The following is a 21794-nucleotide window of genomic DNA, read 5'->3' as shown; positions in this document are numbered from 1 at the left end:
GGGGGAGTGGCGGGAGAGAGAGGGGGGAGTGGGCGGGAGACAGGGGGGTGAGTGGGTGTGAGCGAGACGGGGATGAGTGGGTGTGAGAGAGGGGAGTGAGTGGGCGGGGGAGGGGGAAGTGGGCGGGGAGAGGGGTGTGTGGGCGCAGCAGAGAGAGGGGAAGGGGAGTGTGCGGGAGAGAGAGGGTAGCGAGTGTGCGGTGGAGAGAGGGGAAGTGGGCGGGAGAGCGGGGGGAGTGGGCGGGAGAGAGGGGGGGAGTGGGCGGGAGAGAGGGGGGGAGTGGGCGGGAGAGAGAGGGGGGGAGTGGGCGGGAGAGAGAGGGGGGAAGTGGGCGGGAGAGAGATGGGGGGAGTGGGCGGGAGAGAGAGGGGGAGTGGGCGTGAGAGAGATGGGGGGAGTGGGCGGGAGAGAGGGGGGGAGTGGGCGGGAGAGAGAGATGGGGGAGTGGGCGGGAGAGAGAGATGGGGGGGGAGTGGGCGGAGAGAGAGATGGGGGGGAGTGGGCGGGAGAGAGAGGGGGGGAGTGGGCGGGAGAGAGAGGGGGTAGTGGGCGGGGAGAGAGAGGAGGGGAGTGGGCGGGAGAGGGGGGAGGAGTGGGCGGGAGAGAGAGGGGGGAGTGGGCGGGAGAGAGATGGGGGAGTGGGCGGGAGAGAGAGATGGGGGAGTGGGCGGGAGAGCGAGATGGGGGAGTGGGCGGAGAGAGAGATGGGGGAGTGGGCGGGAGAGAGATGGGGGAGTGGGCGGGAGAGAGATGGGGGGAGTGGGCGGGAGAGCGAGGGGGGAGTGGGCGGGAGAGCGAGGGGGGGAGTGGGCGGGAGAGAGGGGGGGAGTGGGCGGGAGAGAGGGGGGAGTGGGCGGGAGAGAGGGGGGTGAGTGGGCGGGAGAGAGGGGGGTGAGTGGGCGGGAGAGAGGGGGTGAGTGGGCGGGAGAGAGGGGGGGAGTGGGCGGGAGAGAGGGGGGGAGTGGGCGGGAGAGAGGGGAGGAGTGGGCGGGAGAGAGAGGGGGGTGAGTGGGCGGGAGAGAGAGGGGGGGAGTGGGCGGGAGAGAGGGGGGGAGTGGGCGGGAGAGAGGGGGGAGTGGGCGGGAGAGGGGGGGAGTGGGCGGGAGAGAGAGGGGGGTGAGTGGGTGTGAGCGAGACGGGGATGAGTGAGTGTGAGAGAGGGGAGTGAGTGGGCGGGGGAGAGAGGGGGGGAGTGGGCGGGGGAGAGGGGTGTGTGGGCGCAGCAGAGAGAGGGGGAGCGGAGTGTGCGGGAGAGAGAGGGTAGGGAGTGTGCGGTGGAGAGAGAGGGGGGAGAGGGCGGGACAGAGGGGGGGAATGGGCGGGAGAGAGGGGGGGAGTGGGCGGGAGAGAGGGGGGGAGTGGGCGGGAGGAGAGGGGGGGAGTGGGCGGGAGAGAGGGGGGAGTGGGTGGGAGTGGGCGGGAGAGCGTGGGAGTGGGCGGAATGGGTGGGAGAGAGGGGCGAGTGGGTGGGAGAGAGGGGCGAGTGGGTGTGAGAGGGGAATGAGTGGGCAGGAGGGGGGGTGAGTGGGTGGGAGAGATAGGGGGTGAGTGGGGGGGTGAGTGGGTGGGCAGGGGGGAGTGGGCGGGAGAGGGGGAGAGTGGGCGGGAGAGGGGGGGAGTGGGCGGGAGAGGGGGGGAGAGGGGGGGAGTGGGCGGGAGAGGGGGGGATGTGGGCGGGAGAGGGGGGGGAGTGGGCGGGAGAGGGGGGGAGTGGGCGGGAGAGGGGGGGAGTGGGCGGGAGAGGGGGGGGAGTGGGCGGGAGAGGGGGGGGACGTGGGCGGGAGAGGGGGGGAGTGGGCGGGAGAGAGGGGGGAGTGGGCGGGAGAGGGGGGAGTGGGCGGGAGAGGGGGGAGTGGGCGGGAGAGGGGGGAGTGGGCGGGAGAGGGGGGAAGTGGGCGGGAGAGGGCGGGAGAGGGCGGGGAGAGGGGGGAGTGGGCGGGAGAGGGGGGAGTGGGCGGGGAGAGGGGGGAGTGGGCGGGAGAGGGGGGAGAGGGGGGAGTGGGCGGGAGAGGGGGGGAGTGGGCGGGAGGGGGGGGAGTGGGTGGGAGGGAGATGGGTGAGTGGGTGGGCGGGGGGGGGAGTGGGTGGGAGAGGGTAGGAGTGGGCGGAGAGAGCGGGAGAGAGAGGGTAGGAGTGGGCGGGAGAGAGGGGGGAAGTGGGCGGGAGAGAGGGAGGAGTGGGCGGGTGAGAGGGGGGAGTGGGCGGGAGAGAGAGGGAGGAGTGGGCGGGAGAGAGAGGGGGGGTGAGTGGGCGGGAGAGAGGGGGGGTGAGTGGGCGGGAGAGAGGGGGGGAGTGGGCGGGAGAGAGGGGGGGAGTGGGCGGGAGAGGGGGGGGAGTGGGCGGGAGAGGGGGGGGGAGTGGGGCGGGAGAGAGGGGGGGAGTGGGCGGGGAGAGGGGGGAGTGGGCGGGAGAGAGAGGGGGGTGAGTGGGGTGTGAGCGAGACGGGGATGAGTGAGTGTGAGAGAGGGGAGTGAGTGGGCGGGGGAGAGAGGGGGGAGTGGGCAGGGGGAGTGGGCGGGAGAGAGAGAGGAGTGGGTGGGAGAGAGAGGGAGGAGTGGGCGGGAGAGAGAGGGGGGTTGAGTGGGCGGGAGAGAGAGGGGGTGAGTGGGCGGGAGAGAGAGGGGGGGAGTGGGCGGGAGAGAGAGGGGGGGAGTGGGCGGGGAGAGAGGGGGGGGAGTGGGCGGGGGGGAGTGGGCGGGAGAGGGGGGAGTGGGCGGGAGAGAGAGGGGGGGTGAGTGGGTGTGAGCGAGACGGGGATGAGTGAGTGTGAGAGAGGGGAGTGAGTGGGCGGGGGAGAGAGGGGGGGAGTGGCGGGGGGAGAGGGGTGTGTGGGCGCAGCAGAGAGAGGGGGGAGCGGAGTGTGCGGGAGAGAGAGAGGGTAGGGAGTGTGCGGTGGAGAGAGGGGGGGAGTGGGCGGGAGAGAGGGGGGGAATGGGCGGGAGAGAGGGGGGGAGTGGGCGGGAGAGAGGAGGGAGTGGGAGGGGGAGTGGGTGGGAGTGGGTGGGAGTGGGTGGGAAGTGGGTGGGAGTGGGTGGGAGTGGGTGGGAGTGGGTGGGAGTGGGTGGGAGTGGGTGGGAGTGGGTGGGAGTGGGTGGGGAGTGGGTGGGAGTGGGGCGGGAGTGGGCGGGAGAGGGTGGGAGTGGGCGGAGTGGGTGGGAGAGAGGGGCGAGTGGGTGTGAGAGGGAATGAGTGGGCAGGAGGGGGGGTGAGTGGGTGGGAGAGATAGGGGGTGAGTGGGGGGTGAGTGGGGTGGGCAGGGGGGGAGTGGGCGGGAGAGGGGGAGAGTGGGCGGGAGAAGGGGGGAGTGGGCGGGAGAGGGGGGGAGTGGGCGGGAGAGGGGGGAGTGGGCGGGAGAGGGGGGAGTGGGCGGGAGAGGGGGGAGTGGGCGGGAGAGGGGGGGAGTGGCGGGAGGGGGGGGAGTGGGCGGGAGAGGGGGGGGAGTGGGCGGGAGAGGGGGGGAGTGGGCGGGGAGAGGGGGGGGAGTGGGCGGGAGAGGGGGGGAGTGGGCGGGAGAGGGGGGGGGAGGTGGGGCGAGAGGGGGAGTGGGCGGGAGAGGGGGGGAGTGGGCGGAGAGGGGGGGAGTGGGCGGGAGAGGGGGGGAGTGGGCGGGAGAGGGGGGGAGTGGGCGGGAGAGGGGGGAGTGGGCGGGAGAGGGGGGAGTGGGCGGGAGAGGGGGGAGTGGGGCGGGAGAGGGGGGAGTGGGCGGGAGAGGGGGGAGTGGGCGGGAGAGGGGGGAGTGGGGCGGGAGAGGGGGGAGTGGGCGGGAGAGGGGGGAGTGGGCGGGAGTGGGCGGGAGTGGGGGGAGTGGGCGGGAGAGGGGGGAGTGGGCGGGAGAGGGGGGAGTGGGCGGGAGAGGGGGGAGTGGCGGGAGAGGGGGGAGTGGGGGGCGGGAGAGGGGGGGAGTGGGCGGGAGAGGGGGGGAGTGGGCGGGGAGAGGGGGGGAGTGGGGGGGAGTGGGGGGGAGAGGGGGGGAGTGGGGGGGGGAGTGGGCGGGAGAGGGGGGAGTGGGCGGGAGAGGGGGGGGAGTGGGGCGGGAGGGGGGGGGAGTGGAGGGAGATGGGTGAGTGGGTGGGCGGGGGGGGGAGTGGGTGGGAGAGGGTAGGAGTGGGCGGGAGAGAGCGGGGAGAGAGAGGGTAGGAGTGGGCGGGAGAGAGGGGGAGTGGGCGGGAGAGAGAGGGAGGAGTGGGCGGGTGAGAGGGGGGAGTGGGCGGGGAGAGAGGGAGGAGTGGGTGGGAGAGAGAGGGAGGAGTGGGGCGGGAGAGAGAGGGGAGGAGTGAGCGGGTGAGAGAGGGGAGGAGTGGGCGGGTGAGAGGGGGGGGGAGGGAGTGGGCAGGAGAGAGTGGGGGAGTGGATGGGAGAGAGAGTGTGAGAGAGATTGGGCCGGAGAGGGGAGGAGTGTGCGGGAGAGAGAGGGGGGGAGTGGGCAGGAGAGATAGGGGGAAGTGGGTGGGAGAGTGGGTGGGAGAGAGGGGTGAGAGTGGGTGGGAGAGAAGGGGGAGAGTGGGCGGGAGAGAGGGGAGGAGTGGGCAGGAGAGAGAGGGGGGTAGTGGGCGGGAGGGAGGGGGGGGAGTGGGCGCGAGAGAGAGGGGAGCAGTGGGCGGATGAGAGAGGGGGGAAGTGTGTGGGAGAGGGGCGGAGTGGGCGGGAGAGGGAGGGGTGAGAAAGTTGGGAGAGGGAGGGGTGAGAGAATTGGGAGGGGGAGGGGGGGAGAGGGTGGGGGGAGAGAGTTGGGAGGGTGAGTGTGGAGAGAGTTGGGAGGGGGAGGGGTGAGTGAGTTGGGAGGGGGAGGGGGGAGAGAGTTGGGAGGGGGAGGGGGGAGAGAGTTGGGAGGGGAGGGGGGAGAGTTGGGAGGGGAGGGGGAAGAGAGTTGGGAGGGGGAGGGGGGAGAGAGTTGGGAGGGGAGGGGGAAGAGAGTTGGGAGGGGGAGGGGGGAGAGAGTTGGGAGGGGGAGGGGGGAGAGTGTTGAGAGGGGGAGGGGGGAGAGTGTTGAGAGGGGGAGGGGGGAGAGTGTTGGGAGGGGGAGGGGGGAGAGAGTTGGGAGGGGGAGGGGGGAGAGAGTTGGGAGGGGGAGGGGGGAGAGAGTTGGGAGGGGGAGGGGGGAGAGTTGGGAGGGGGAGGGGGGAGAGAATTGGGAGGGGGAGGGGGGAGAGAGTTGGGAGGGGGAGGGGGGAGAGAGTTGGGAGGGGGAGGGGGGAGAGAGTTGGGAGGGGGAGGGGGGAGAGAGTTGGGAGGGGGAGGGGGGAGAGAGTTGGGAGGGGGAGGGGGGAGAGAGTTGGGAGGGGGAGGGGGGAGAGAGTTGGGAGGGGGAGGGGGGAGAGAGTTGGGAGGGGGAGGGGGGAGAGAGTTGGGAGGGGGAGGGGGGAGAGAGTTGGGAGGGGGAGGGGGGAGAGAGTTGGGAGGGGGAGAGAGTTGGGAGGGGGAGAGAGTTGGGAGGGGGGAGAGAGTTGGGAGGGGGGAGAGAGTTGGGAGGGGGGAGAGAGTTGGGAGGGGGGAGAGAGTTGGGAGGGGGGAGAGAGTTGGGAGGGGGAGGGGGGAGAGTTGGGAGGGGGAGGGGGGGAGAGAGTTGGGAGGGGGAGGGGGGAGAGAGTTGGGAGGGGGAGGGGGGAGAGAGTTGGGAGGGGGAGGGGGGAGAGAGTTGGGAGGGGGAGGGGGGAGAGAGTTGGGAGGGGGAGGGGGGAGAGTTGGGAGGGGGAGGGGGGAGAGAGTTGGGAGGGGGAGGGGGGAGAGAGTTGGGAGGGGGAGGGGGGAGAGAGTTGGGAGGGGGAGGGGGGAGAGTCGGGAGGGGGAGGTGGGGGAGAGTCGGGAGGGGGAGGTGGGAGAGAGTCGGGAGGGGGAGAGGGGGGGAGAGAGTTGGGAGGGGGAGAGGGGTGGGAGAGAGTCGGGAGGGGGAGGGGGGAGAGAGTTGCTTGGGGGGCGGGGGAGGGGGAGGGAGAGAGTTGGGACGGGGAGGGTGGGGCAGAAAACATGTACATATGAATGCTAAATGAGGACAGGACTGGGCTGTGCTCATCGCCATGCTTGGAATAACTCATTCAAGCACACTAGAAAGCAGTTGGTTGAAATGGTGAAGGGCTGTCAATGTCTCTGTGAATGTGCACTAGCACAAGCTTTGCCTAGGGGGAGGAAGAGGGATAATTAGAAAATTCTCCTGAGGAAGGAGCTGTGCTCCGAAAGCTAGTGATTCAAAACAAATCTGTTGGACTTTAACCTGGTGTTGTAAGACTTCTTACTGTGCCCACCCCAGTCCAATGGCAGCATCTCCACATCATAGAAAAATAATATGGGCAGTGTCCCATGCAAACAAGATTAATTATAGAGCAGGTGAAAAACGTGGATTCTCATTTCCAGATGGCATACATTACTGGAAAGAAGAGCGGATTTATCAATTTGTATTAATTGTTTAGTAATCTTTCGGTCCTTGGAGGGAGAGAGCCCTGAAGATTTTAAAGTTTATTCTTTCACAGGATGTGGATGTTACTAGCATTTCATGCAGATGTATTTAAACATACAGAGGAGCATGTGTAATAATAAATTGTGTTTATATATGTACATTTAACTACTTTTAATGAGACATGCAAGAATGGAATGAAGGATTTTGAACAAGAGAGTGCAGTGTAGTTGACCATTATTTTAGTGAAATCTGTCTTCTTCCCTCCAACCCCCACCAAACACCAGCACAAGTTCTACTGGCACAGAGTAAGAGGCAAAAGTAAGTGAGACTCCAAATTCCTCTTCAGCTGATCTTTGAACAGTGAAAGGAATGGCAAATGTCAATTTTCACAAGGGAAAAGTTGCTTCAGATAGCTTCAACCTTAGACTTGACCCAGCTCCCTTGTGTAGTTGCTTCAATGCTCAGAACACCTTTCAGAGTTATTGGATTGTGAATATTACTTCTTGACCACAGCGGTAGTTTCTGTTACATAAAAATAGATAGAATCAAATTTCTCAAAAGATCTTTTCCTCTGAATTCGAGACACTTGATTGTCTATATTGATTGGGGGCCAGTTTAGTTCAGTTGACTGGACAGCTGGTTTGTGATGCAGAACAAGGCCAAAAGGGTGGGTTCAATTCCCATACTGGCTGAGGTTATTCATGTAGGCTCGCCTTCTCAAACTTGCCCCTCGCCTGAGGTGTGGTGACCCTCAGGTTAAATCACCACAGTCAGCTCTCTCCCTCAAAGGGGAAAGCAGCCTCTGGTCATCTGGGACTATGGTGACTTTCCTTCCTTTCCAGACAATTGATTACAATAAATATGCACTCCAAAAAGCAGTCCAACTTTAGACATTGCTCAAGCTTTTAATTGGGTTTACTGGGGAAATAGTCTATTTAGAAATACTTTATTTATTCCTTCGTTTGGTGCAAGCTTGCTATTTCTGGCTGGTCATTGAACATCGCCAATCGAGAAATTTGTGATTTGAGAGGGTAAAACGAAGGAATAAAATTACAGTTGCAAAATATGCCTGAAAGCTCCCTATTAAACTGTTGTGATTTTATAAAAACTTTAATGAAAAATTATTGTTTACTCTCCTCAGACGGGACAATTGGGATACCTGGAGCATATGGCAGCGACACTCAGCCTGCAGCCATTAATACTTCTCTAGGAGATTCTGGATCACTATTGTCGTTTCCCGTCCCACTTCAAACCATGACACAGTCAAATGCTGAGAAACATTCCCAGCAAGCAACACGCCCCCTCTCCACTTCATTGGATGCTTTGGCTATCAACCCACAACAAACAGCATTTGGGAATCCCACCAGCATTTTGCAGACACCTCAAGTGCCTGTCCCAGCTATGACGCAATTCTCAGCCAGTCAGCAAGAATTCATTCAACCTACCACAACAGCTCAACCACCAACTCAAGGACTTCCAGCTATGTCAAGTAATGGTCTACCATCATCTAGTAACACAGAGTCAATGCCATCCATGCTACAAAATGTGCCTTTAGGTACAAACACTTCTGGCATAACAATTACTCCATCACAGAATACCACTATTCTGCAGCCCAGCATTGTAATGGGAGACCAGAATCTACAGTGGATCATTAATGGAGCCAGCACTGTTCAGCAAAACACTGAGAAAACGGTGAGTGTGTACTGTTCAACCAAAACTTTTGGATTGTGTTACAATCAACAAGTGTGCATCTGAGCACCATCCCAGAACTTACTGTACACTAGTGGTCCCTTTAACACACAAATATACATCCTTATGGATGTGGGGAACAAATTTACAAGGAAATTACAGAGAGGTGCAAAAATAGTAATTGTAATTACCCAAATATAGACTGGGATATTAGTGCAAGGAGCAGAGAGGTGCAACATTTTCCAAAGTGCGTTTAGGAACATTTTATACAGCAATATGTTTCCAGTCCAAGTTAGAAAACACTGCTCAACATGGTTCTCGGGAATGAGGTGGACCAGATGGATTAAGTGTTAGGTGACAATGATCATTGTATCATAACATTTAGGCTGGATATGGAAAAGGATAAAGAACAATCCAACGTGAAAATAATTAATGGGGAGAGAGCCAAACTCAGTGGGGTAAGAACAAATCTGGGCGGAATAAATTGGAGTCAAAGGTTGGCAGGAAAAATAGTAGCTAAACATGAGCTACCTTCTAAGAAGAGAGAGTTTGAGCACAGTCTATGTATGTTCCCTCAAAAGGGAAAGGTAGGGAAAATAAATCCAGAGTTCTTTGGTTGACAAAAGAGACAGAAGTTAAGACAGAGAAGAAAAGGTTCCACTATGATAGTTGCCAGGTAGAAAATACAATTGAGAACCTGACTGAATATAGGAGATTCGGAGGAGAGGTTAAAAAAAAAACAAATAATAGAAGCAAAGAGGCAGCATGAAAAGAGACTGGCTGCCAACATGAAAAAATAATAAAAATAACAAAAGGAATCCCAAAGTCTTCTATAGGTAAATAAATAACCAACGAGTGGTAAAGAAACAAATAGGGCCAATTAGGGACCACAAAGGGGATTTTACGCATGGTGTCAGAGGGCAAAGGTGAGGTATTAAATGAATACTTTGCATCTGTCTTTACCAAGGAAGAAGATGCTATCCAGGCCATGGTGAAAGAGGAGGTAATTCAGACACTAGAAGGGTTTAAATTGATAAGGAGGTGGATAGGCTGTCAATACTTAGGCACCAGGATCGGATGAGATGCATCCAAGGATACCGAGGTAAGTGAAAATGGAAAGTGCCTAGACACTGACCATAATTTTCCAGTCTTCCTTAGACTTAGGTGCTGCCAGATGACTGGAGAATTGCAAATGTTTACACCCTTATTCAGAAAGTGTTTAAAGCCCAGCAACTACAGGGCAGCCAGTTTAGCTTTGGTGTGGTGAACGTCTCAAAACAATAATTCAGGACAAAATTAATAGTTATGCGAACAAATGCAGGTGAATTAAGGAAAGCCCAAATGGATTTCTTAAGAGAAAATCCTGTTTAACTTGCTATAGTTTTTGAAAAGGTAACACGGAGGACTGATGAGGGCAATGCTGTTGATGTGGTTTACATGTCCCTCCAAAAGGTGTTTGATACAGTGCCGTATAACAGACCTGTGAGCAAAGTTATAGCTCATGCAATAAAAGGGACAGTAGCAACAAGGATACTGAATTGTCAAGTGATAGAAAACAGTAAGTAATGGTTAATGGCTGTTTTTCAGGCTGGAGGAAGGTTTGTTGTGGAGTTCCTCAGGGGTCAGTGTTGGGATCCTTGCTTTTCCTGATGTATATTAATGACCTAAACCTTGGCGCACAGAGCACAAACATTTGGGGATGATATGAAACTTATAGCTCATGCAATAAAAGGGACAGTAGCAACAAGGATACTGAATTGTCAAGTGATAGAAAACAGTAAGTAATGGTTAATGGCTGTTTTTCAGGCTGGAGGAAGGTTTGTTGTGGAGTTCCTCAGGGGTCAGTGTTGGGATCCTTGCTTTTCCTGATGTATATTAATGACCTAAACCTTGGCGCACAGAGCACAAACATTTGGGGATGATATGAAACTTAGAAGCATTGTAAACTGAGGATAGTGTCGAACTTAAAAGGACATAGACAAATGGGTGGATAAGTTGCAGATGAAATTCAATGTGGAGAAATGTGAGGTTATTCGTTATTCGAAGAACATGGAGAGATGATGTAAAATTCTGAAAGGGGTGCAGGAGCAGTGGGGACCTGGTTGTCATTGTCATGAAGGTGGCTAGACAGGTTGAGAGAGTGGTTAATAAACAATTCAGTATTCAAGGCCTTTTTTAATAGAATACCAGGTTATGTTGAGCTTTGAGACAAGCTCAACCTCAGCTGAAGTATTGCTTCCAGCTCTGTTCACTGCACTTTAGGAAGAATGTGAAGAGATTGGAGAGAGTGCAGAAAAGATTCACAAGGTTGAATCTAGGGATAAGGAGCTTCTGTTTCGAAGATAGATTGGAGAACTTGGGACTGTTTTCCTTGAAGAGAAGGCTGAGAGGAAATTTGATAGAGGTATTCGAAATCAAGTGAGGTCTGAACAGAGTAGATAGTGAGAAATTATTCCCACTTGTGTGAAAGGATTAAGAACAAGAGGGCACAGATTTAAAAATAATTGGCAAAAGGCTTATGAGTAAATACTTTTTCACGTAGCAAGTGGTTAGGGTCTGGAATGCACTGCATGAGAGTGCGGTGGAGACAGGTTTAATTGAAGCATTTAAAAGGAAATTAGACTTTTTTTAAAAAGGAAGCAAGTGCAAGGCAGTGGGGAGAAGCCGAGAGAATGGCACTAATTGAATTGCACTTTTGAAGAGTCACCGCAGCCAATGACTAAATAGCCTCCTGCGCTGCAGCAAATCTGAGGTTTTGAATCTTAAGGACCACACAGCACAACAAAGTGGTGATGCACAGCAAAAGGTTATTTGATGAAGGAACAACATCTAACCTATTTCCATAATTGATAATAAAGGCCTCTCCCAGTGTCCTGGCCGACATTTATCCCTCCACTAACACTGCAGCGTAGCGGCTAACCAATTGGCTCATCTCATTGTTTTCTATGGCATGTTGTTGAGGAAATGGTGGCAGGTTTTCATAGAAAACTGTTATTGACTTCAAATGTAATTCAAAACATGCCAAAGCACACAATGATGGGACACAACAATATGTAAATGTTTATTTCAGAAAAGAATGAGATGCATAATTGCCATCTGTGCTGGGGCTGTCCTTACCTAAATATGTTGTCCTCTTTTTATTCCCAAACACCAAAAGAAAATATGACATCTAAGGGTGAAGCTTTTAAATAGGCAATACTCCCACAAATGTGATGTGATGTGCTGGCCCTGTCACCAATTAAATAGAATACAGGTGTTTGGTATCTGTTTAAAAACTTAAAACTTCTATACTCGATAGAAGAGCATCTAGGGCATGTTAACCAGCACTTTATAATTAAGACGTTGGGTGGTTTTATTGGCTCTTAACTTGAAAGTTTGTTCACGTTGAGTTGTGGAGGTGGTGCTCATAATAACTAACTGTGGAATGGAAAGAAAGATTGCCCATTAACACTGCTTTTGGCAAACCTCAATTTGCACTCTCGGATGCTTGCTATTTTATTTAATCCCTTGCATCGAATGAAGAACCACAGGGAAACTCTTCATGCAGAGAAATTTAAACTTCTGTAAGCAGTAGAGCAGAAGCATCTTGCTTTCGCTTTTATATTCTATGCTTCTGCCAATTGCATTGCAAAAGAAAGATTCCTCACCCTTCCTCCAAGACTGGTGCCATAATATTTAGTGAAGCGTTTGATCATGATTGTTGCTTTTCTATAACCTTTGATCCTTTCATTTCCCTTGCAAGGGAGTAATTGTAACAGTAATAATTATCTTTCACAGGAGGTTTATTCCCTACATGACAGATTTCTAGGCTTATTTCACGCATGTCTTTTCTTTACCTGCTGAATTGAGAATAGGATTGTTTTAAAGTCGATTCCCCAGGATGTTTGTAAGAGGAACCTAGGTAAAGGAGGGAAGTCTGCAAAGTCATCAGATAAAAACCAGAAAATATAGCTCAGGAGGCCATTTGGCTCACCTCCGTTGCTAGTACTAACCCATAATCCTACTTGCCTGCCTCGTTCCTCATCCTTGGGAAATCTATTAAACCTTCAAATGTCTGCCTTTCTCCTGTGTTTGTTTATAAGCATATTTCTGTTGCTGAATGTTAACAAAAGCATTTTCTGCACAGTCATTCAGAAATCATGGCTATTTGCAACCCCAGGGGAAGTGTTAGTAATTTCAGAAGATCCGCACAAAGAGAAGTTTTAAAAGCACCGCCTTAGTATCCAGGATAACGTCTTTGTCCAGGCGGCATTATGTTCTCGTTCAGCAAGCAGATGCTTCAGCTGAATCCGAAAAACCCTGAGTCCAAAATCTTGTTCCAGAAAGAATCTTTTCATTCAGTCACTGCATGTTGTTATTTGGCAAGTCTTCCATAGACACAATTCTTATTGACTTGTTGTGACAGACAGCCCAGTCAAAGAACAAAAGATTCTGGAGACCCCCAGCACTTCATCTGGGCCTCCAAAGGCATATTGTTTTTCTTACTCTTCAAAGGGCACCATGCAAAATACTAATGAACCGAAGAAATGAATTGTCGTACATTATCTAGATGTTTCTGCCTAAAGGTTACATAGTGGAGCATGAAACTCCCTTGGTCTTTCAGCGTTTAAGAGGAATTTTCTTACAAATGCAACAGGAAATGCTGGGAATGGATGAGGTCTGTCTCTGTAGAATAATGGGTTTATAATTGTGTTAATGAAACCATGATATTAATGATGGAACTGTGACATCAGTAGTCGGATGACAAGAGGTTCCAAGGGTGTTAGGAGCAGAATGGTCTGTCTCCTGAATTCCATGTGCTTAATCTAAGGCAATGATGGGCAACCTAGGCTAGTGGGCCGCATGAGTGGCCTCCTTCATCTCAGTGGGCTGCAAGATTGAAATCTGATCTGATCATTAGCCCTGACCACATGAAATAAGATTAAATAATATGATCCCGGACCAGACCGCAACAGTTGCTAGCATACTGGACAGAAACCCCAATATTTAATTTAATTTGTAAGACTGACGAAAGGATACTTTGCTCCAGGAGTGACTACACCATAAATAGGGATATGGTATATTAAAATGCACCTTATTACTAACACAGTATTAAACTAACTTTAACATCATACAAAAAAGGTTTACAATTAACAGTTAAACCATGTTTGATAATAAAATGAAACATTTAATCCCTTGCTGCTATCATTTTTGCCCCCAATCAAGCAAACCCATCTCGGGTCAAAGTCCACAGTTAGCAAACTCAGGAATATTTGCTGTATAGAGATGTCTTGAATAAACTGCTTTGAGAGAGAGAGAGCTCCTTCAGGAAACAGCCTGCAGATTCTTGCATGTGTCAAACTACTGTGTAACTGCCCAGCATTTGGCAAAATCCCCTGTTCTGTTCACAGCATGTTCTTTTATTTTTAAATAATATTTTATTAAGATATTTGAAATTTTTTATAACAGTAACAAAAACAATGACTTCAACATGGTAAAATAAACATCCCCCCCACCCCAGCCCAATCTTCACACACACACACACACACCAACCATACAACAACAGTCCGCCCCCCCAACCCCCCCTTGGAATACTGCATCTGCTGACCTTATTAATTTTCCCCGAGAAAGCCGACGAACGGCTGCCACCTCCGGGAGAACCCGAACATTGACCCTCTTAAGGCAAACTTTATTTTCTCGAGACTGAGAAACCCAGCCATGTCACTAACCCAGGTCTCTACACTCAGGGGCTTCGAGCCCCTCCACGTTAGTAAGATCCGTCTCCGGGCTACCAGGGAGGCAAAGGCCAGGACGTCGGCCTCTTTCGCCCCCTGAACTCCCGGATCTTCCGACACTCCAAAGATCGCTACCTCCGGACTCGGCACCACCCGTGTTTTTAGCACCGTGGACATTGCCTTAGCAAATCCCTGCCAAAACCCTCTAAGCTTCAGGAATGCCCAAAACATGTGGACATGATTTGCTGAGCTTCCCGCGTACCTCGCACACCTATCCTCTACCCCGAAAAACCTGCTCAATCTAGCCGCTGTCATGTGTGCCCGGTGGACTACCTTAAATTGTATCAGGCTAAGCCTGGTGCACGATGAGGAGATATTAACCCTGCTCAGGACATCCGCCAATAGACCCGCCTCTATCTCTCCTCCTAGTTCGTCCTCCCACTTGCCCTTAAGCTCCTCCACCGGAGTTTCCTCCGCCTCCGAAAGCTCCTGGTAAATATCCGATACCTGCCCTTCTCCTACCCAGGTACTGGCAACTACTCTATCCTGTATCCACCGTGGCGGCAGCAGCGGAAAGGCCAGCACCTGTTTTCTCAGGAAGTCGCGCACCTGCAAATACCTAAAGCCATTTCCTGCTGGCAATTTAAATTTATCCTCCAAAGGATCTATAAATAGATCCCCCATCCTTCTAATTCCTGCCCTCTGCCAACTCCGCAACCTGCCATCTAGCCTTCCCAGTACGAACCTGTGGTGGTTATAAATCGGGGTCCAAATCGATGCTCCCTCCACTCTCTTACATCTCCTCTACTACCACAGGACTTGTTGAGTATCGGGCCGGCGAGAACGGCAGATGTGCTGTTACCAGTGCTCCCAGACTGGTGTCTTTACATGACGCCGCCTCCATCTGCTCCCATGTCAACCCGTCCCCCACTACCCACTTCCTGACAGCAAGTTCTTTAAATGAAAACTCAACACTGCTCCAGCCCCTGGCTCTTCCCATTAACTACATCATCTCTATCCAAGTAATTGGGTTATCACCATCTTTTAAAGGCTGAACATAGTTCTCTTAACTATCTATTCCCCAAGGAACCTTTCTATAAACAAAATTCCAATAGCCCTATTTTGGTAAACATTTTACATGGTTGGAATGAATTATGTTCTTAGTTTTACAGTGCTTTAATTATTCATTTATGTAGCCCCAGTGTCTGCCTGCTTTTTATTTTTAAAAAAAATATATTTTATTGAAATTTTTCATTCACAATTTTTTCCCCTTACACATCAAACATAAAGAAAATTTAACAGTACAAGTAACATGATAACTACAATCTAATAAAGAGTAACTAACTAACATGGTAAACTAACCAAATAACATAAAATGAAACTCCACCCCCCCCTCCCCCCTGGGTTGCTGCTGCTGGTCATCTATCTTCCCTCTAACGTTCCACTAGGTAGTCGAGGAACGGTTGCCACCGTCTGGTGAACCCTTGCGCCGATCCTCTCAGCGCAAACTTAATCTGCTCCAGTTTTATGAACCCCGCCATATCGTTTATCCAGGCCTCCAGTCCGGGGGGTTTCGCTTCCTTCCACATGAGTAAAATCCTACGCCGGGCTACTAGGGACGCAAAGGCCACGACATCGGCCTCTTTCGCCTCCTGCACTCCTGGCTCATCCGCAACTCCAAATAAAGCTAACCCCCAGGTTGGTTTGACCCGGACCTTCACCACCTTCGAGATCACTCCCGTCACTTCCCTCCAATACCCCTCCAGTGCCGGGCACAACCAAAACATATGTGTGTGGTTTGCCGGGCTTCCGCCCCACCTCCCACACTTGTCCTCCACTCCGAAGAACCTGCTCAACCTTGCTCCCGTTATGTGTGCTCTATGTAGCACCTTAAATTGAATCAGGCTAAGCCTGGCACACGAGGAAGAGGAATTTACCCTGCTTAGGGCATTAGCCTACAGACCCTCCTCTATCTCCTCCCCGAGCTCTTCTTCCCACTTTCCTTTCAGTTCGCCCACCAGCTCCTCTCCCTCTTCTCTCATCTCTCGGTATATCTCTGACACCTTGCCCTCCCCGACCCACACCCCCGAGAGCATTCTATCCTGGATCCCCTGTGTCGGGAGCAATGGAAATTCCCTCACCTGTTGTCTTGTGAACGCCCTCACCTGCATATACCTAAAGAAATTTCCCCGGGGCAGCTTATACTTTTCCTCCAACGCTCCCAAGCTCGCAAACGTCCCGTCTATAAATAAATCTCCCACCCTCCTAATTCCCAACTGGTGCCAGCTCTGGAATCCTCCATCCATCCTCCCTGGGGCAAACCTATGGTTGTTCCTAATTGGGGACCCCTCCAGGGCTCCCAGCACACCTCTCTGTCGCCTCCATTGCCCCCAAATATTTAATGTTGCCGCCACCACTGGGTTTGTGGTAAATTTTTTTGGTGAGAATGGTAGTGGCGCCGTCACCAGCGCCTCTAGACTCGTCCCTTTACAGGACTTCCTCTCTAATCTTTTCCACGCCGCTCCCTCTCCCTCTATCATCCATTTACGGATCATCGCCACATTGGCGGCCCAGTAGTAGTCGCCCAAATTCGGCAGCGCCAGTCCCCCTCTGTCTCTACTACGTTGTAAGAACCCCCTCCTTACCCTCGGAACTTTCCCTGCCCACACGAAGCTCGTGATGCTCCTGTCTATTTTTTTAAAGAAGGCCTTAGTGATCAGTATAGGGAGACATTGGAATACAAATAGGAACCTCGGGAGGACCATCATCTTAATTGCCTGCACTCTGCCCGCCAGTGACAGTGGCTGCATGTCCCACCTCTTGAAGTCCCCTTCCATTTGTTCCACCAGTCGTGTCAGATTAAGTCTGTGCAAGGTTGACTTCCGGGTGCGGCGATGACCAGCTGAGTCGCACGTTTCGGCAGCTCCCGGTGGAACGGACTTTTGGGCTCTTAATAAGAGCCCCAACGGCAATTTTAACGGCTAAAAGTACTGTGCCGTGAACCAGAAGGGAATCCCCCCTGGATACGGATGAAAAAAGGAGAGGAAGGTGGCCGGATTGCGGTGGATCCTTTAGAGCAGCGGCAAGGAAGGCAAGCAAAAACCAAGATGGCGTCGGAAGGTGGCAGTTTAATATGGGGCCCTGAACAACACGAGTTTTTGAAACGCTGCGTGGAAGAACTCAAAAAGGAAATGAAGAAGGAGCTGTTGGCCCCGATATTACAGGCGATCGAAGGGCTAAAGGAGGAGCAAAAGACCCAAGAGTGGGAGCTTCGGGTCGTGAAGGCAAAGGCTGCCGAGAATGAGGACGACATGCAGGGCCTGGTGGTGAAGGCGGAGATGCACGAGGCACACCATAAACGATGTGTGGAAAGGCTGGAGGCGCTGGAGAACAACGCGAGGAGGAACAACCTAAGGATTCTTGGTCTTCCTGAAGGTGCGGAGGGAGCGGACGTCGGGGCATATGTGAGCACGATGCTGCACTCGTTAATGGGAGCGGAGGCCCCGGCGGGTCCGCTGGAGGTGGAGGGAGCATACCGAGTGATGGCGCGAGGACCGAGAGCAGGAGAAATTCCTAGAGCCATAGTGGTGAGATTCCTCCGTTTTAAGGACAGAGAGATGGTCCTTAGATGGGCAAAGAAAACTCGGAGCAGTAAGTGGGAGAACGCGGTGATCCGCGTATACCAAGACTGGAGTGCGGAGGTGGCGAGAAGGAGGGCGAGCTTTAATCGGGCCAAGGCGGTGCTTCACAAAAAGATAAAATTCGGAATGCTGCAACCGGCAAGACTGTGGGTCACATATCAAGGGAGGCACCACTACTTTGAGACGGCGGATGAGGCGTGGACTTTTATCGTGGAAGAAGAATTGGAATGAGCGGGTTATTAAAAAAAAGAACGTTTGAAACAAAGTGGTGGGGCGAGTATGGGGGGCGAAGAGGGGGGTAAAAAGGGGGGAAAGAGGAGTTTTATGTTATTAATCCTGCGATGTGGTAACTTTTCTCTCTTCCACAGGAGGTGGTGGGGGGTGGAAGAGATGGGGCGTTGGCCATTGGGGGCGGGGCCAAGGGGGAAGCGCGGGCTCGGTTCCCGCGCTATGATAATCATGGCGGGAACAGGGAAGCAGGAAGGAGGGGGCGTCGCACGGTGCGAGCCGAGGTCACGGGGGGAAGCCCAGGTCGGCCAGAGTTTGCTGACTTCTGGGAGCAACATGGGGGGTGTAACTACGCTAGTGGGGGATCTAGCGGGGGGGGGGGTGGGAGGGGGGAATTATTGGGCTGCTGCTGCTGGGGAGAGGGGGGGAGCTGGTATGGGGTGGGATGGGCGGGGGGGCACCGCCTGGGGGGGACACAGCTGCGTGGGAACCGGGTGAGGAGCTGGAAAAAGGGGATGGCTAATCGACAAGGGGGGGGGGGTAAAAAGCCCCCCAACCCGGCTGATCACGTGGAACGTGAGAGGGCTGAACGGGCCGATAAAGAGGGCATGGGTACTCGCACACCTTAAGAAACTTAAGGCAGACGTGGTTATGTTACAGGAAACGCACTTGAAACTGATAGACCAGGTGAGACTACGCAAAGGTTGGGTGGGGCAGGTGTTCCATTCGGGGCTAGATGCGAAAAACAGGGGGGTGGCTATATTAGTGGGGAAGCGGGTAATGTTTGAGGCAAAGACTATAGTGGCGGATAGCGGGGGCAGATACGTGATGGTGAGTGGCAAACTACAGGGGGAGACGGTGGTTTTGGTAAACGTATATGCCCCGAACTGGGATGATGCCAATTTTATGAGGCGTATGCCAGGACGCATCCCGGACCTAGAGGTGGGAAAGTTGGTAATGGGGGGAGATTTCAATACGGTGCTTAAAGATTTTATGGAGCAGATGGGAGGAGTAGACCCATGGAGATTTAGCAGACCTAGGAGTAAGGAGTTTTCGTTTTTCTCCTATGTCCACAAAGTCTATTCGCGAATAGACTTTTTTGTTTTGGGAAGGGCGTTGATCCCGAAGGTGAGGGGAACGAAGTATACGGCTATAGCCATTTCGGATCACGCTCCACATTGGGTGGACTTGGAGATAGGGGAGGAAACAGAAGGGCGCCCACCCTGGAGAATGGACATGGGACTAATGGCAGATGAGGGTGTGTGTCTAAGGGTGAGGGGGTGCATTGAAAAGTACTTGGAACTCAATGATAATGGGGAGGTCCAGGTGGGAGTGGTCTGGGAGGCACTGAAGGCAGTGGTTAGAGGGGAGCTGATATCAATAAGGGCACATAAAGGAAAGCAGAAGAGTAGGGAACGGGAGCGGTTGCTGCAAGAACTTCTGAGGGTGGACAGGCAATATGCGGAGGCACCGGAGGAGGGACTGTACAGGGAAAGGCAAAGGCTACACGTAGAATTTGACTTGCTGACAACGGGTACTGCAGAGGCACAGTGGAGGAAGGCACAGGGTGTACAGTACGAATATGGGGAGAAGGTGAGCAGGTTGCTGGCCCACCAATTGAGGAAAAGGGGAGCAGCGAGGGAAATAGGGGGAGTGAGGGATGAGGAAGGAGAGATGGAGCGGGGAGCGGAGAGAGTGAATGGAGTGTTCAAGGCATTTTACAAAAAATTATACGAAGCTCAACCCCCGGATGGGAGGGAGAGAATGATGGGCTTTCTGGACCGGCTGGAATTTCCCAAGGTGGAGGAGCAGGAAAGGGTGGGACTGTGAGCACAGATTGAAATAGAGGAAGTAGTGAAAGGAATTAGGAGCATGCAGGCGGGGAAGGCACCGGGACCGGATGGATTCCCAGTTGAATTTTACAGGAAATATGTGGACTTGCTCGCCCCGCTACTGATGAGGACCTTTAATGAGGCAAAGGAAAGGGGACAGCTGCCCCCGACTATGTCTGAGGCAACGATATCGCTTCTCCTAAAGAAGGAAAAGGACCCGCTGCATTGCGGGTCCTATAGACCTATTTCCCTCCTAAATGTAGACGCTAAGATTCTGGCCAAGGTAATGGCAATGAGGATCGAGGATTGTGTCCCGAGGGTGGTCCATGAGGACCAAACTGGGTTTGTGAAGGGGAGACAGCTGAATACGAATATACGGAGGCTGCTAGGGGTAATGATGATGCCCCCACCAGAGGGGGAAGCGGAGATAGTGGTGGCGAGGGATGCTGAGAAAGCATTTGATAGAGTGGAGTGGGATTATTTGTGGGAGGTGCTAAGGAGATTTGGTTTTGGAGATGAGTATGTTGGATGGGTGCAGCTGTTGTATAGGGCCCCAGTGGCGAGTGTGGTCACGAATGGACGGGGATCTGCATACTTTCGGCTCCATAGAGGGACAAGGCAGGGATGCCCTCTGTCCACGTTACTGTTTGCACTGGCGATTGAGCCCCTGGCAATAGCATTGAGGGGTTCCAAGAAGTGGAGGGGAGTACTTAGAGGAGGAGAAGAACACCGGGTATCTCTGTATGCGGATGATTTGTTATATGTAGCGGACCCGGCGGAGGGGCTGCCAGAGATAATGCGGACACTTTGGGAGTTTGGAGAATTCTCAGGATATAAACTGAACATGGGGAAAAGTGAGTTGTTTGTGGTGCATCCAGGGGAGCAGAGCAGAGAAATAGAGGACTTTCCGCTGAGGAAGGTAACAAGGGACTTTCGTTACTTAGGGATCCAGATAGCCAAGAATTGGGGTACATTGCATAGGTTAAATTTAACGCGATTGGTGGAACAAATGGAGGAGGACTTCAAGAGATGGGACATGGTATCCCTGTCACCGGCAGGGAGGGTGCAGGCGGTTAAAATGGTAGTCCTCCCGAGATTCCTCTTTGTGTTTCAGTGCCTCCCGGTGGTGATCACGAAGGCTTTTTTCAAAAGGATTGAAAAGAGCATCATGGGTTTTGTGTGGGCCGGGAAGACCCCGAGAGTGAGGAAGGGATTCTTACAGCGTAGTAGGGATAGGGGGGGGCTGGCACTACCGAGCCTAAGTGAATACTACTGGGCCGCCAATATCTCAATGGTGAGTAAGTGGATGGGAGAAGAGGAGGGAGCGGTGTGGAAGAGATTGGAGAGGGCGTCCTGTAGGGGGACTAGCCTACAAGCTATGGTGACGGCCCCACTGCCGTTCTCACCGAAGAAATACACCACAAGCCCGGTGGTGGTGGCGACTTTGAAAATTTGGGGACAGTGGAGACGGCATAGGGGAAAGACGGGAGCCTTGGTGGGGTCCCCGATAAGAAATAACCATAGGTTTGCCCCGGGGAGAATGGATGGGGGATTTGGAATATGGCAAAGAGCAGGAGTAACGCAACTGAAAGATCTGTTTGTGGATGGGAAGTTCGCGAGTCTGGGAGCGCTGACCGAGAAATATGGGTTGCCCCAAGTTAATGCATTCCGGTATATGCAACTGAGGGCTTTTGCGAGGCAGCAGGTGAGGGAATTCCCGCAGCTCCCGACGCATGAGGTGCAGAACAGAGTAATCTCAAAGACATGGGTGGGGGGCGGTAAGGTGTCAGATATATATAGGGAAATGAGGGACGAGGGGGAGATTATGGCAGATCAGCTGAAAGGGAAATGGGAAGAAGAGCTGGGGGAGGAGATTGAGGAGGGGCTGTGGGCGGATGCCCTTAGTAGGGTAAACTCATAGTCCTCGTGTGCCAGGCTAAGCCTGATTCAATTTAAGGTGTTACACAGGGCGCATATGACTGGAGCACGGCTCAGCAAATTTTTTGGGGTAGAGGATAGGTGTGCGAGATGCTCGAGAAGCCCAGCGAATCACACCCACATGTTCTGGTCATGTCCGGCACTACAGGGGTTCTGGGTGGGGGTGACAAAGGTGCTTTCGAAAGTAGTGGGGGTCCAGGTCGAACCAAGCTGTGGGTTGGCTATATTTGGGGTTGCACAAGAGCCGGGAGTGCAGGAGGCGAGAGAGGCCGATGTTTTGGCCTTTGCGTCCCTCGTAGCCCGGCGCAGGATACTGTTGATGTGGAAGGAAGCCAAGCCCCCGGGGGTGGAGACCTGGATA

The 21794-nt window shown here is 53.8% G+C and overlaps 1 protein-coding gene across 4 annotated transcripts in view; it reads left to right on the top strand.

Annotated features, from left to right (window-relative positions):
* Positions 1 to 21794, top strand: part of mtf1 (metal-regulatory transcription factor 1) — a 159556-nt gene that overhangs the window by 122101 nt on the left and 15661 nt on the right. For all 4 annotated transcript variants that reach the window (XM_072501854.1, XM_072501845.1, XM_072501842.1 and 1 more), the window contains exon 9: positions 7533 to 8083. In XM_072501854.1, coding sequence (XP_072357955.1) covers positions 7533 to 8083 — 551 coding nt within the window. The remainder of the gene's footprint in view (positions 1 to 7532; positions 8084 to 21794) is intronic.

The sequence above is a fragment of the Scyliorhinus torazame genome, chromosome 1 (genome assembly GCF_047496885.1).
Source record: "Scyliorhinus torazame isolate Kashiwa2021f chromosome 1, sScyTor2.1, whole genome shotgun sequence".
Taxonomy (NCBI): domain Eukaryota; kingdom Metazoa; phylum Chordata; class Chondrichthyes; order Carcharhiniformes; family Scyliorhinidae; genus Scyliorhinus; species Scyliorhinus torazame.
The sequence above is the reverse complement of the archived record's forward strand: the minus strand, read 5'-3'. Positions and strand labels throughout refer to the sequence as shown.